At 45.0% G+C, this 16,130-nt stretch overlaps 1 protein-coding gene across 5 annotated transcripts in view; it reads right to left on the reverse strand.

Annotated features, from left to right (window-relative positions):
- Positions 1–7,743: 7,743 nt before the first annotated feature.
- Positions 7,744–16,130, reverse strand: part of SEMA3B (semaphorin 3B) — a 37,659-nt gene continuing 29,272 nt past the window's right edge. For all 5 annotated transcript variants that reach the window (XM_075183867.1, XM_075183864.1, XM_075183869.1 and 2 more), the window contains exons 10-18: positions 15,235–15,304; positions 14,068–14,212; positions 13,684–13,903; positions 13,464–13,555; positions 12,811–12,852; positions 12,564–12,721; positions 11,550–11,605; positions 11,152–11,291; positions 7,744–9,975 (exon numbers count right to left, since the gene is read on the reverse strand). In XM_075183867.1, coding sequence (XP_075039968.1) covers positions 9,508–9,975; positions 11,152–11,291; positions 11,550–11,605; positions 12,564–12,721; positions 12,811–12,852; positions 13,464–13,555; positions 13,684–13,903; positions 14,068–14,212; positions 15,235–15,304 — 1,391 coding nt within the window. In that variant the 3' untranslated portion in view covers positions 7,744–9,507. The remainder of the gene's footprint in view (positions 9,976–11,151; positions 11,292–11,549; positions 11,606–12,563; positions 12,722–12,810; positions 12,853–13,463; positions 13,556–13,683; positions 13,904–14,067; positions 14,213–15,234; positions 15,305–16,130) is intronic.

Here is a 16,130-nt window from a genome sequence, read left to right on the forward strand (position 1 = left end):
CTATGTAATATACACACACCCCAACCCCTAGATACAGTACTCCTATATAATATACACCCACCCCAACCCCTAGACACAGTACCCCCATGTAATATACACACACCCCAATCCCTAGATACAGTACCCCTATATAATATACACCCACCCCAACCCCTAGATACAGTACTCCTATGTAATATACACACACCCCAACTCCTAGACACAGTACCCCCATGTAATATACACACACCCCAACCCCTAGACACAGTACCCCTATGTAATATACACACACCCCAACCCCTAGACACAGTACCCCTATGTAATATATACACACCCCAACCCCTAGATACAGGTCCCCTATGTAATATACACACACCCCAATCCCTAGATACAGTACCCCTATATAATATACACACACCCCAAACCCTAGACACAGTACCCCTATATAATATACACACACCCCAACCCCTAGATACAGTACTCCTATATAATATACACACACACCCCAACCTCTAGACACAGTACCCCTATGTAATATACACACACCCCAAAACCTAGACACAGTACCCCTATGTAATATACACACACACACACCCCAACCCCTAGATACAGTACCCCTATGTAATATACACACACCCCAATCCCTAGATACAGTACCCCTATATAATATACACACACCCCAACCCCTAGACACAGTACCCCTATATAATATACACACACCCCAACCCCTAGATACAGTACACCTATGTAATATACACACACACGCCAACCTCTAGACACAGTACGCCTATGTAATATACACACCCCAAAACCTAGACACAGTACCCCTATGTAATACACACACACACACCCCAACCCCTAGATACAGTACCCCTATGTAATATACACACACACCCCCCAACCCCTAGATACAGTACCCGTATGTAATATACACACACCCCAAGCCCCTAGACACTGTACCCCTATGTAATATACACACACCCCAACCCCTAGACACAGTACCTCTATGTAATATGCACACACCCAAACCCCCTAGACACAGTACCACTATATAATATGGCGGTATGAAAAATGGAATGGATATGTAAGTGACTGGAATGTGATAGTGTTACAATGAAGGCAGTAGGAGAAGTGGCGGCTATACTGCCATATACCCCCCACGACAACCACTGTAAGCTCTCATGGACAGGGTCCTCTGTTACTTACGAGGTAGATTCATGGAACCTTCCACAAAGGAAGGTGGAGATTTTATAGCTACAATGTGCAACACCATCACTTTGACTTTTTAGAAGATTTGATAAATCTACCCCCAAGTCTCCTGTCTGCCTCCCTGTCAGACACCGTGCTTGTCACCCTTCTCTGCCGCAGGGACAGGCGCCTTCTTTGGTGCCAGCAGTGCACACCCATCGCCTAGCAACGGGCCACAGCTTCCGGGTGCTCTGTCGGCTGGACTGCGCATGCGCGCCCGTTGCTAGGCTCCAGGTCAGGACTTTAGGGTTCAATCTGGGAATGGCAGCCCCTTCCTACCACAACACAATGTACACTTCCAGCATTACAGAAGCCCTATCACCAGAGAACACGCCTGTTTTCACCAGTAATAGTGATTTTTGCTCTTTAATGAATTAGCCCCTCAGTTTCCATTAGGCCACATGTGGATTCCTTGCACCTCCATCATAGGCCTCTATGTGAGCTAGGGGTGGGCACAAAAAACGGCGTCTACCCCCCTCCCAAACCCCACTATCGATGCAAAGAAAAGGGGTTATTATAAAGATTGGGACCCCTGATGAGGCTGCTTTGCCACCCAGTGGTCTCAGTAGAATGGACAGTGGTTCCTAAGAATACAAAAAAAAAGACACAATTTTAAAATAAACTTGAAATTAATTAAAAACGACAGAAAAGCCTTTATCTGTTGTGTCTCAAAAAGGAACCACTCCTAAAGGAATGTGATGGCCCCAGGAGAAAAAGCCCCCACCCATAGTGTTCACTACGACTGACCAATGTGAAATGTCTAATGCCCAGAGTAACTGTGAGTCTCCTTCACCAGCCAGCCAATCACAGGTGGCAATCACGGGAAATCACTTGTGATTGGCAGCCCGTGTATACGTATAGTTATGTCATGTCAGTATAGATCAGTATGCTATACCTGCACTTCTCATCACTCGGTAATCAATAGCCACAGGTAAATATGTCCCTAATGCAGAAACCATACTGGGTGAGCTATTTGCATAGGCCCCAGTGCATTTTGGTCTCCAAAAAAATGTCTGCCATCTAATATAACTCAGTCAGTAATAGAGACACACTGGGAAGTTAAGTCACCTGAAACTGATGTTCTGGGGGAAAGGTCTATTTAGGATCTTCTCCTCAGTAGATTGAACAAGCCTGGAGTGCTCCTGTATATTTCTTCTTCATTACTGATGGCCAGTCTCAGCATCCATCTCAGGACACAGACAGACAGGCAAGTTTGATCATACAACATATATTTTAGTGATAGAGACAGATTTAGGTGGCGATGGGGAGAGGGGATCTGTCCTGGGTATATAGCTGACCGTGCTTTATCCTTTAAACAATATATTGATGTAACCTGCACAGAACCACTGCCCTAGTTCTGCATACTGGATGTAATTCTATGTATTTGTGTATATTGGACGTATTTCTCAGTATCTGCTGTGTGTCCCATTATGTATGTGAGACATGAGAGAGATGGACTTACCACCCAACTGTTCCGATTGTAGGGCTCTGTTCTGCCCGGGGACATGCATAGTGTACCTGCAACTGGTAAGTGCTGTATTGTTAGGAGGGGAAGGGAGGTATTTAAGGGGCAGCCTAGTACTTTACAGCACTAGGCAATCCTCTGGGGGAGCGACCACGCCCTCCATCTTGTCACGATGTTGGGAATTGAAATGTTGGGAGGTATGGAGCTGGGGGACAGCCTAGAATCACTTAATATGTTACTAAATAACTCTCCCAGAATGTCCTGGAGACTCCCGAAATCCAGGTCAGTCTCCCGGACTCTCGGGAGGGCAGGCAAGTCTCCCGCATGCGGCAAATACCTGGCCAAAATAATGCGATTTGCGGTGAATCGCGTTATTTTGGCCCCGCCCCCATATCAAAACATAATTTTCGACACGGGTGGGCAGGGTCAAAATTACGCGATTGACCGCGCCCCGCCCTCTAGTCACGCCCCCTGTCCGGGACCTCCCGGACTTCAGTGCCTAAAACTAGGCAAGTATGAAATTAAGACTAAAATTAATTTAAACCTATCACGTTCCCTAAAGCTTTGGTGGCCCCACCCATTCAGTTACATTTTCCTTACCGCCCCTTCTAAATTTCCAATATGACATTTGCAAATACACATATAAAAGCACCCACATAGATGTTTAATAATGAATGCACTGTACGTTTAGTTACATTGATAATAGATAGAAATGTACAATCCTTGTGCCTGTGGAATAGAGAGGAAGATGAAGGGGATTGTGCAGAAACATACAGCTTACAGTAATCAGCGAGTGGTTTGCGGTTTCCTAGGTAACATTAATGTTCTGTAACAATGGGTTCAGTGAGGCATACGGCATGACCAGTGATATTACTGGGGAGTAATGCTGTGCATGGTCAGTCTTTTCTATAACACGCTGTGTTTATCTTATGCTGTGTGGGGCTGTGTAATTCTGAACACGTTGTTTCACATATGAAAATGTCGCTTTCTAAGTATATAGTAAAAATTCTGCCCCAACTGCTGAAAAGCAATAATATCAACATTCAGTATAAAGATTATCTGTGCTTATTGAACGTTTTGGTGAAATGGATCTTGCTCATTGGAATAAAGAAACGGGCAACAGCATTTTTCTAAATAGCGTCATTAATGTTTAAATACTGTGGGCCATTTATGCAGACCCGCAATGCATCATTACGTGCGCAGTAACGCCTACTTCTAAGCCACGTGTCACATCAGCCTGCGCCTAATTTCGTGGGTTGTTGAATGTCCCAGAAAATTTGCAAACATTAAAGTCCAACCTAATACTGGATGGGGATAAAAATGATCTGTGCAGATCGTTAGAACATTCACAATAATAGAACTATAGTGGGATTGGACAGAGCCATCGAAGCACAGTAAGTGTGGATGGGCACCTTGTCCCTTAGTCTCCGTGTCCCCACTCTGAACAGAGCAGGTATCGGAATAGGCGACTCGTGCCAGGGGTGCACGTGCAAACGGGCTTCACTTCACATGCGCAAATTGCCAGCAGGGGGTTGCTGGAAATGGCAGTGCCGACCCCGGGATTAGACCATTCAGAACAATAGTGGCACTAGACCAACCGTTCTTGTACCGATACCGGTATCAGTCCTGCGCTGACCAGCCTGGGGATGGCACGCTCCTGACCTCCCTGGTATAGCGGAAACATACCTGGCAGAGGGGCATTGAGGCTGGTGAGGATTTGTGGAGGGGGCACACTATCCTTTTTCTGTTTACTTATTTCTTTTAGACGATGCACTGGGCAAGGAAACTGTTGTATCACAGAGGTTCTTATACTGGATGTGGCTGATCACCGCCAGTCTGCCGCGCTGCGTTCCTAGGTACCCTGGAGCAATGTAATAAAAAACTTCGTACATGTAAAACTTACACATGTAATAAAGCCCCAATGTCACACTCATCTGTTTGAGTCAGAAATAAGATTAAACAGAAGAAGAAAAAGTAAAATGTTTATTTATTGGAAGGGGTGGAACTAAAGTGGTAGGAAGGTGGATTTAGATGTGACGTTTGCTCCTAAAGAGTTTTAGGTGGAGCTTGTACCTTGTAGTATGCTGGGCGCACCATCAAACCAGTGCAGAGCCCCTGTCTCCCCCCCAGCTAGCAGACATATAGCCAGGGCCGGACTGGCCATCTGGCACTTCTGGCAAATGCCAGAAGGGCCGATGGCAAGATGGGCCAATGCAGCGTCCACAGGCCCGCTCGAGCAGCACCACCTTTCGGTGCTCTGCTCGGCGGGCAGAGTTTCAATAATTTCTTCCTAAGCGTCCGCTTGTCAGGGCAGAGAAGAGCCTGACAGGTACAACATAACGGAGACTCTGACCCCTACTGCGCATGCACAAACAATAAATGGGACTCTGACCCCTACTGCGCATGCGCAAACATAAACGTGGTCTGGATTGTATGCTAACAGTAGCGTCTTCCCGGGCAGGAGAGGTAGGGAAAACTCACTTTGGGCACATAACACCAGCCAATGGAGAACATCAGAGTCTACAGAAATGTGAGTTTAACCACTTGAGTTAGAGACTTGAACCAAGTTTTAGTACTGTGGCTATGGAGGACTTTCATTTGAATTACCACATATATTGTTTATTATACATAGTTATTTGACTTGCTCGATCCAGCTATATATGAAATTGGACTAGAGTTATTCTGGACCAATTTTGGATCCAAACTGGTTATACATTCTTATGGATATGGACTGTGGTGGATTTATGATCACTTTGTGAAAAATCAGCAGGTTTCAGCACTACTAACAAAGCTATGTGTTCTGACCAGAACTACTATTATTGCAATTGCTATTTTGAGTATTATGCTGATATTTTATTTAATATTTGATATTATGACATTGGAAGTTTCTGATTAATTTTCCAAATTGCTGTTTTAGATTTTATTCCTGATTTATATAAAATTGTTTATCACTAATTGACATTTACATTTCCTGACACTGCGCCGTGGGATTATCTAATGGTTTATCTCTAGTGTTTTTCTGGAGTTTTCTGGAATTCTTTCCCTACATCTCTATACTGACAAGAACAGGTGAATTAAAGTGTGAGCAGCAGAGCTAACTTTGCCCAGACAAAGAGTGCAAATAATTTCTTATGCTTAAGACGGGTAGAAGCGTATCTGGCCCTCCTGCCAAAATAGCTAATATCAGCTGCTATGTGAAGGCCATGAGCACCCAATGCCAGCATTAAGGACATGCATACCTGGCAATGAAAGAGTAGTAACTGGACCTACTGGCGACATTAGCTTTCCAATGTCTCTCCAAGTATGGGTTTTGTGTCTCTACTTCAGAGAAGTTTGAAGAGGATTCTGTAGGGGAACCATTGTAAGGCTTGGCAGAGAGGGAAGGGAGATGTGGAGCAGCAAAAGAGGTAGAAAAGTCTAGCTGCAACATTAAGTATAGATCGAAGAGCGAGATGGGAGCGGGGAAGGCCAGTAAGAAGAAGGTTGCAGTAGTCAAGACGAGAAATGATCAGTGAGTGGATTGGTGGCATTCCGGGAGAGGAAGGGTCTGATTAGGAATATGCTATAAAAAGCCTCTTAGATTTGGACATACAGGTAGGGAATCTATTATTAAGAAACCCATTCTCCAGAAAGAATATAAAGTCAATAACTGCTGCTGTCCATTGATAACCGAATAAACACAGACATCTTCATGTATATCCTCATACAGGTTCTCCAAAGGGGCTGGATACGTATTAACGAACCTGAAAATTTCAACAGGCTTTAGTCCTTTAAATCCTTTTTAATAGGACCGAATGCACAGGAAAAAAAGGTAATGACCCCCTGCTGTGTATTCAAGCTAAAAAGATGTGTTGGTGTGGATGCATGGGTCTTCCTTTCTTCAGAAGAGTGACAGAAACAAATTTCCTCCATAATCTCATAATAAATCAATACATGACCAAATGCATTTACTCTCCTACCGCCTAATACCGAGACTTAACCTTTTCTGGCGCTGCGCGACGGTTGCTAACCAGCGCCACAGCGCCCATATATCAAATATATACATTTATATTAATAAATATTCACTTTAATACATTTTTACATCCCCTAGCGCTGGGATATTAATCCTCCTGTCGCTGGAGCACATTCCAAGATGGACCCGGCCACAGAGGCCTTTTAAAAACAATGTGCAACTGTCTCAATGCCACACCAGCGTGCAACAATATCGTGCATGGAGCTCACAGCAGGTGGGCCTGTGTGCTTTAAATGCCAGGGCTGATTTTTAGTCCCAGTCCGGCCCTGCATATAGCCATAAAATCATTTCAGTTTGGCTTTCAGGTTACTTTTTGAGCACTTTTGCTGCTAACCAGGAGGTGGCGGTATATTTGCCTGTCTTTTCCTCAGATAATACCAGGCACAGTCAAAACTTTTGTATTATAAATAAAGCGCATTTCAGCTTTATTTTAGCAACACCCACTTTTCATGTCACAGAATAAAATTCTGCTTATTTCTGCACGATTTGTATAAATGCGCTGTAATCTCTCTAATCCATATACACCGTCCACGTCTGGCATGTCCGAGCTAGGCCACACGCACTCATGTACACAGACATACGTCCTCCTGGAAACGGTTGTCTGTGTGTCTGTTCCAAATCATTCTTTGAAGTGAGCGTTAGATGAGTCAGAACTGGCTTCTGAATCCAGATATTTCCCTTTAGAGTGCAGCCAGCCTTTTATTCTCACACATGCGGATTAGTTGGTTCCAGACATCCCATGTTCTAACACAAATCATTTTACTAACAGCTCAACTATGAGTTCAGATTACAGAATCCACACATGTCTTCTCAATGTGTCAATAAATATATCTGGAACATTTACTACCTTTAGAACCAGCAGATTTACCTACCTGAGTTAAACCCCAAAACGGCATCACAAGATACCGCCATCATTTTAGGGACATCGATTAACCAACGTCTAAACCAGACTTACGGGAAAAATTTTCTGGTGTCAAATTCTGTGTTTCCACATTTACCTATAAACCTGTCACATTCCCAGAATAATCCACACAGCCTCTAAATAATTGCTTTTATTGTGTTAACTTATTAAGTCATTTTGTCTCTCCAGCTTCCACCTTGTCCAGCACATTCCCGACCATAGGGGTGAGCAGACTGAGCTGATCACTTGAATCTGTAGCAGCAGAAAGGGTTAACTTAGACTTTAACGATATTTACACTAACAAAAACATTGTCTGTCTGTACCTGGGGTGGGGGTTAGTTAGCAGGAGCCTGGTTAAGGGGGTCTTGTTAGTTCGGCTGACCTCTCGTACATGGATGAGATGTGCTGGGAATATCACCAGGAGTGAAATGTAGACATAGGATTGTGTCATGGGTAGAAGAGGCGGCATGGGAGGTGGCACTGAACTGGCACCGCTGAATCAAAATAAACATTTGTATTGAATAATTATAATATTGGGGATTCGTGCCCAGCAGTCTGTGTGACCGTAGGTCACCAAAACAAAGTGATTTTTAAAGCGGGCCTGTCACCTACACACAGTGGGGCAGCCATCGTGTGTGATGAACCAGTATCCATGAGAATGCAAACTGTCCGTTCACATGGCCCAGTGATGTCACTACTTACTAGTGAACGGATAGGCTGAGTACTGGACCAGCCCATAATATGGCTGACCTCATTTTGAATAGGTAGCGGGTCAACATAACAACTTGTCCAGCTTATATCCACGTTGCCTTAATGCCAAAGAAGAGTGACTGATGTACAGTCTGTGTAGTCAGATAAAGAATGTGTTTGTTCATCTACATAACGATTCACTCACTAGCATGTGGGACATATATTACTGTGAGCATCTGTTGTTTAGGAACCTCATACCCCCTAGGTTGTGGGTTCCATTCTTAGGGACCATGAATAGGCCCAATTGAATATGGTTACAGTCATGAACTTGTCTTTTTGTAATGATTTCGCTATTAAAAAGAATTGCTAAGTCCAAAGCTGACATCCGGACAGGATACAATGTATATAGTGCCCTGTATACCGCAGAGGGGGAGTCACCGGTGGATGGTGCTCAGTACCGCAGAGGAGGAGTCACCGGTGGATGGTGCTCAGTATACCGCAGAGGAGGAGTCACTGGTGGATGGTGCTCTGTATACCGCAGAGGTGGAGTCACTGGTGGATGGTGCTCAGTATACCGCAGAGGAGGAGTCACTGGTGGATGGTGCTCTGTATACCGCAGAGGTGGAGTCACCGGTGGATGGTGCTCAGTATACTGCAGAGGGGGAGTCACTGGTGGATGGTGCTCTGTATACCGCAGAGGTGGAGTCACTGGTGGATGGTGCTCAGTATACCGCAGAGGAGGAGTCACTGGTGGATGGTGCTCTATATACCGCAGAGGTGGAGTAACTGGTGGATGGTGCTCAGTATACCGCAGAGGAGGAGTCACTGGTGGATGGTGCTCTATATACCGCAGAGGTGGAGTAACTGGCTCTGAGGCAGAATCCTTGGTTCATAGGCTGCGTGTTCTGCTTTGACATGGAGTGTTTATAAATACATGAAGTTATTGAAGAGGCTGGAGGGACGAGAGTGCTGGTTATGACTATGATGTGTTCAGCACCTTGACCCGGAGTCAATGAAGCTTTACTTTTTGGTAGAAAATTAGGTTACCACGCAATGCTCTGTACATTTGTACTTTGCTCCCAGATACAGTGAAACAAGAGCCCTCAACACCAAACACACGGAATAGGACAGACACCCCTCCAGGGGTTACCCCTTTACCAGCCCTTTCTCATTGTACAATTTAAAGGTTCATATGTTTGGGAATCCAGGCACCTAACTCGGGGTGCTCCGGGGGCCACGTTCAGCCCTTTGGTGTTCATGCGTCCGACGACTCCGCACTTTTATCTTATCCTCCAGGTGCTTCCATTTCTTCGCCTTCATGCTAAGTGGAGGCCGTCCAGGACTTTTAGAGGCTGGAAGTTGTGGGGCTCCATGAGGTCCTGGAGGGTGTTGAGTCCGACCCTTACGAGCCCACAGCTCTTCACACATTTGCTCCCCTTTGGAACCTGGCTGCTGAATAAGCCTCATAAAGTCTTGGTACCATCTCATCTGTGGTACGCGGTGGGGCCCTAATGATTCCTCAGCCCGGGAGGACGGAATAACTTCTACATTTAGATGAAGTAGGACCTGAGAAAATCCATGTTCTGAGGCATGACAGAGAAAAGTCCCAGCATCACGGCGCATTACACTGCGTAGGAGGATCCCGCGATCTGTATTTATTACTCGTTCATCAAACTGCACCTAGAGAGAGAACAAGACAACGTTTACCACCCGGAAGCTGCCAACTTAAGGGGCAGATATATAGTTCCTTGTCAATTGGGGATGTTCAACAATGTAACTCATTATCAATGTCAGGTCATATTCAATGTGCCCTATGACTAGGGTGGAAATGGCGCAGACTGACCCCCACCCCCATATTGCACGTCAACAGCAGATTTGTGGAACACAAGTCAAGGAGTATTTTAATAAAGGAACTTACAGCTGAATATGAATATCTATTACAATATGCCCTAATATCAAGCAACCGAACAGTCCCGAGAGCGCTGGTCAGGGTGAGGCCACTTAGACCATAAGGGCCCTAATTCAGGACCATAAGAGCCCTAGCTCAGGACCATAAGAGCCCTAGCTCAGGACCATAAGAGCCCTAGCTCAGGACCATAAGAGCCCTAGCTCAGGACCATAAGAGCCCTAGCTCAGGACCATAAGAGCCCTAGCTCAGGACCATAAGAGCCCTAGCTCAGGACCATAAGAGCCCTAGCTCAGGACCATAAGAGCCCTAGCTCAGGACCATAAGAGCCCTAGCTCAGGACCATAAGGGCCCTAGCTCAGGACCATAAGAGCCCTAGCTCAGGACCATAAGAGCCCTAGCTCAGGACCATAAGAGCCCTAGCTCAGGACCATAAGAGCCCTAGCTCAGGACCATAAGGGCCCTAGCTCAGGACCATAAGAGCCCTAGCTCAGGACCATAAGAGCCCTAGCTCAGGACCATAAGAGCCCTAGCTCAGGACCATAAGAGCCCTAGCTCAGGACCATAAGAGCCCTAGCTCAGGACCATAAGAGCCCTAGCTCAGGACCATAAGGGCCCTAGCTCAGGACCATAAGAGCCCTAGCTCAGGACCATAAGAGCCCTAGCTCAGGACCATAAGAGCCCTAGCTCAGGACCATAAGAGCCCTAGCTCAGGACCATAAGAGCCCTAGCTCAGGACCATAAGAGCCCTAGCTCAGGACCATAAGAGCCCTAGCTCAGGAGGTGTTTTATGGGAGGCAGCTCCCCACCCTCCTGTTTGGAGCAATGATTGACAAACTATAAAGCAGTTACTTTACTCCCATGAACTTGTAAATCGGGCATAGAGATCCATCTGTGGTGAAACTACAACTCCCAGCATGTTTCAGAGTCTGAACTTGTCAACCACTTACCTCTTTTCTTGGTAATTCTGCTGACTTTTGATGAGTCCATGTAACCTGAGCACGCAGGGATTTGGGGAGACATTCAAGGAACACGCTGCTCCCCTCTACTCCAAACAATCGCTTCTCCTGTACAATGATTCGCTGCTGCTCTGCACGAGGAATTTGTGATATTCAGGATTCATTCATATTCCCCAATATCCACACACAGAGCCATATATATTATACTATATGTATTATATAATATATATATATATATACACTGAGAGCCCTATATATTATAATAGATATCCATACACAGCCATATATATTATATAATATACAGACACACACACAGAGCTCAGTATTTCACAGAGCCACATACATATACAGCATATATACACTCATACACACGTATACACAGCACTCACCCCCTGAACACAATGTGTTGGGATCCCCATTCCTCACATCCTGGCGACGAGACCTCCTGAGAGAGAGAGGGGGGGGCAGATGTTTAGAGATTGTGGGACACTATCATGCAAACAAAATAATATTGAAACCAGCGTCGTAACTGCTGGGCTAACGGAGGGAGCTGTCCGCTAACAATACCCCTCGTCCGCCATGTGGCAGTACAAGTATTGTGGCAGTACAAGTCTCATGGTGGCGATAACCGACAAAGATCCTTATTCTTTAAATAAAGCATTTTTTAATGTGTAAAGATCTAAAATATATTTCTTGTTTTGTAATAATTTGTAGCTATTTTTTTTACTTATTTTCTCTACATTAAAGGAGTTGAAAGCCCAAAACCGGTTCACACATGAACATATCTGCCCAGCAAAGCGTTAAGCTAACCCTTACCCCTCAGGGTCACTCAAGGACAGCTGAGATGATTTCTGTGTGACATTCAAACATTTTTAGGAAGAATGGGTGATATAATTGTGTGTGTGTGGAGGGGGTAGCCGGGGGCAACATTGTTAAAATATATTCTTAAAGTTTGAAGATATTTCTTTCAGCTTATTTATTATAAGCTGCAACAGATCACTAATACTGGTGATTTAATAAAGCAGATAGCTGCATCGGCTCTCCCCTGTCATGACGTGTTGTCACTGGGTTCCAGGTGGCAATCCCAGTGCAGATATACCAGTAGGGACACAGGCTATTCATACTGAATGATATTTATACAGTGTTACTCAATGGCAGTTCTAGAACCAGCGGGTATCACTGACAGCCCATGTTCTATTGTTCTACGTTAGCCATGGTCGCCATCGTTTCGGGACAACTCTTAGAGAATAGCTGGCTCTTATAGGACATAGAGAGGTGTTTGGCGGCAGAGTAATAGTTGAATAGAAATATTATAATTAACAATCCTAATTATTGTAGCAATGAAGGGGGAGTAGATGCAGAGACAGGGTGTAGTAATGTTATCAGGAAGATCTATCTCTTACCGTTTGGTGTTGGGCAGGTACCGTGTACAGCTGGCACCATCCCAGGCACAGTAAGGATCCCTGGCTAAGCAGCACTCGGCACAAGCCTTCCCATAGATACCACAGCGATGCAGGGGCACCTGGGAAATGCCTCTCGCAGAACTCACGTACAGTTGTTGCTGGGGAGAGAGCAAACACAAAGTGAGGGGGGAGGTTGCGGACAAACATTTCCCAGGAGATCACACACGGTAGAGACCCCTCAACTTACTCGTTTAGATGAGATCTGCATGCCGGTGATAGGAGACGCGTCCTGTACAGAGAGACGAAGGTGAAAGATGAAGCATGTAAACCTCATTCTTACTATCAGAACCATAAAGAGCTTATTCATCACCAGCACACAATGGTGGAGCGTTGTCTATCATTTCTCTAGGAACTAGAGCTGATCAAATTGTGTCACATTGGTTTGTTCAATTGTCTCTAAAGTTTGAGAAACCACAATAAATTCTCAAACATTAGATAGACTAAAAACTAGCCGGTTCGAATATGTTCAAGCTTGTCTGAGCTAAACTGACTACACTGTATAGTATTTATAATAGGTTTCCATGTGAACATCGAACATGGCAATGTTTGTGATTTGTATTAATAAAAACCAAAACATCAAAAATATTATAAAATTAAGCCACTTAAGCTTCGAGGCCCTCAAACTGGCCAAACTCAATCAAACCAGTTTGAATAATTGAAGCTTATCACTTAGTGACATCATTGAGAGATTAGTTCTTCATGAATTCATTGGCTGAATGTTGGCTTCATCCATTGTGTGTCGGAGTCTTGATAACACCTCTGCTTTCTCCTAAAGGAGTCATTAGGTCAGTACCCTCCCTGCATTCTCTCACATCCCCCTTCCACCAATTCTTCTCTTACTTTGAAGACTTGTAGCTCTTCTAGAACCAGTTCCTCCATCTGATCCCAGCTCTGTTTGGGCACTGAGATGACTTTCAGCACAGATCCTACATCTGGGTGAAGATAGATGGGCAGTATGGTGTTAGAGAGGATGAAATATCACCAGTACATAAAGGAGGAGGAGAGAAGCCACCATATAACAATGCACATTAGTGACAGCAATCAGCCTTGACTCTCTCACCTGTTCCAATGAACATGACGTCATATTCTCCATCAGCGGCAGTCACCCTGTCCACGGTCAGCTTTGTAAACATGACATCACTGTGACTGCGCAGGAAAATCGGCCGGCCTGACCCAGGTGTTACAGGGTTAAACATGAGCGGGTGATTTCGTGCAAACTGCAGCACGTCGTCTGGAAAATTTTTGGTGGATTCAAAACTTCCAAATGTTTTACTGGGACACTAGAGGGGGTTAGAGAAGCGATTGATTTCATTTGACTTGTTTTTCACCCCAGCATTCCACCGCTGCGTTTTATTTCAATTTCATTTTCCTTCCACTGTTTTTTACATCTCTGTTGTCACGTCCCACATATTCCCAAACTGCCAATCTCAGACTGATTACTTACCATCCCAGGCCGAGGATAGGGCACTCTGCCCTGATACGACACCCACTGGTAGTTGGGTCCTTCCTTGTGAGCAAAGGGTCCCAGAAATGCCCTGCGCACGTCATTCATAGAGTAGACACAGATTGCGGAGCCACGGAACACAGAACTAAGAGAAAGGCAGAACAAACCTCCATGAGCAGGTCACTATGACTATCCAGTATATGCTCTGCATTCCGTTCCACCAAATACAAAGCATTCCAGTAAAGCACAAATACAGCGTTCAAACACATGCACAGCTTCTCTGCTACATGCAAAACTCCCGACACATCACAAAGACAGCATTCAGCTACTTGCAGGACAATTCCCCCCATACAAAGTCTTCTGCTCCTACGCTCAGTATTTCTAAATGCAGTGATCCAGCAAAAGACGTAAAGTCTGATACTCCCAGAGCTCAATGATTCCCACTCACAGAACTGATCTGGGGTCCCCTGGACCAAGGAATATTCTGTAGCGCCTGTTTATGCAAAAGCAGAAGTAAGGATGATATTTTTATCACTGCGATAAAAGTCTTTTATCACCGCAATTTATCAAACAAAATCTCACCGGCTTAACTTATCGATTCGCGGCGCTGATCTCTGCTGATATGTGTCTAGCCGGCCCGCGTCTGCACAGTAGAACTGAAGACCTGGCTCGGGATTTCAGTTCCACTGATTGAAAAAATACATTCATAAAAACTTAAAAAATAGATAAAAATATTTAGAAAATCATAATTTTCTTCTGTTGTCCCCATCCTGAGGTGATAGCAGAATTGAGGTGGTACATGTAGATGTTATAATACATGGGGTTTCTGTCTCTCTATCAGAAGCAGTCTCATATACAGGGAAGGCTGGCCGTCTCTCTATAAGAAGCAGTCTCATACACAGTGGAGGCTGTCTGTCTCTCTATAACAAGCAGTCTCATACACAGCGGAGGCTGTCTGTCTCTCTATAAGAAGCAGTCTCATACACAGCAGAGGCTGCCTGTCTCTCTATAAGAAGCAGTCTCATACACAGTGGAGGCTGTCTGTCTCTCTATAAGAAGCAGTCTCATACACAGCAGAGGATGTCTGTCTCTCTATAAGAAGCAGTCACACACAGCAGAGGATGTCTGTCTATCAGAAGGGAAGAAGCCAGTGGTTAGCAGTCTCACCTGGAGGTTAAGAATAGAGCGTATATAAGCGGATTCCTCCTGTCTTTAGTGTGCAGCAGAAATACGTCCCCTGTGAAAGAGAAATGCATACATGACATCAGTGTAGAGAACAACTGCGCTGTATTCTGTATAAAGAACAGGTCTGTGGACACGAGCAGTGAAACAAGGGGAAGGACATGCGTGGACAGCACTGTATATATGCGTCTCACAGCTCCCCTGTATACAGAGTAACAATATAGGAGACCATTATATTGTGCACAGCGTCAGTGCTGCTGAATGCTGCAGGCAATGCTGAAATTGACGCAATGCAATCTGAATGCTTGTCAAAAATGTGTGTACAGTTACGTTTACTTCATACTTGCCAACCCAACTTATGGCAGTCGGCATCCGGGAGCTGCTGGGGGGCGGAGCTCAGAAAATTTTGTATCCCCCCCCCCCTCCCCGCCGTGAAGTAATGACGCAAAGCGGGGGCAGGGCCATATGCATTTTGGATTTAATTCTGCCCACTGGGAAGTGGGCAGATGCAGGAGGCTGCCATACTCTCCCGGGAGTTCGGGAGACCCACCCGGTATCCGAGAGTCTTCCAGACATTCCGGGAGAGTTGGCAAGTATGTTTACTTGCGTTAATTTCCAGGACCCTGTCATCAGAGCACATTTACTAGTATTTGTGACGTACATTACAGACCCTTTCTGCGCTTAATTTTAATGTCAATGTGTACAAGGCCTTAAACGTTTGCACATTTATCTATTGCTGGTAACCAGATGTATGTCTGGGAACCTTCCTTGTCCTTAACCGCTATGCTGATATGAAATAAATACATTTTTCTCTGTACTTCCCAGAAACATTGTAGTTACTGAGTACAATGTAAAATTGTCTGCCCTAGTGGACTACTAAA

The sequence above is a fragment of the Mixophyes fleayi genome, chromosome 8 (genome assembly GCF_038048845.1).
Source record: "Mixophyes fleayi isolate aMixFle1 chromosome 8, aMixFle1.hap1, whole genome shotgun sequence".
Taxonomy (NCBI): domain Eukaryota; kingdom Metazoa; phylum Chordata; class Amphibia; order Anura; family Limnodynastidae; genus Mixophyes; species Mixophyes fleayi.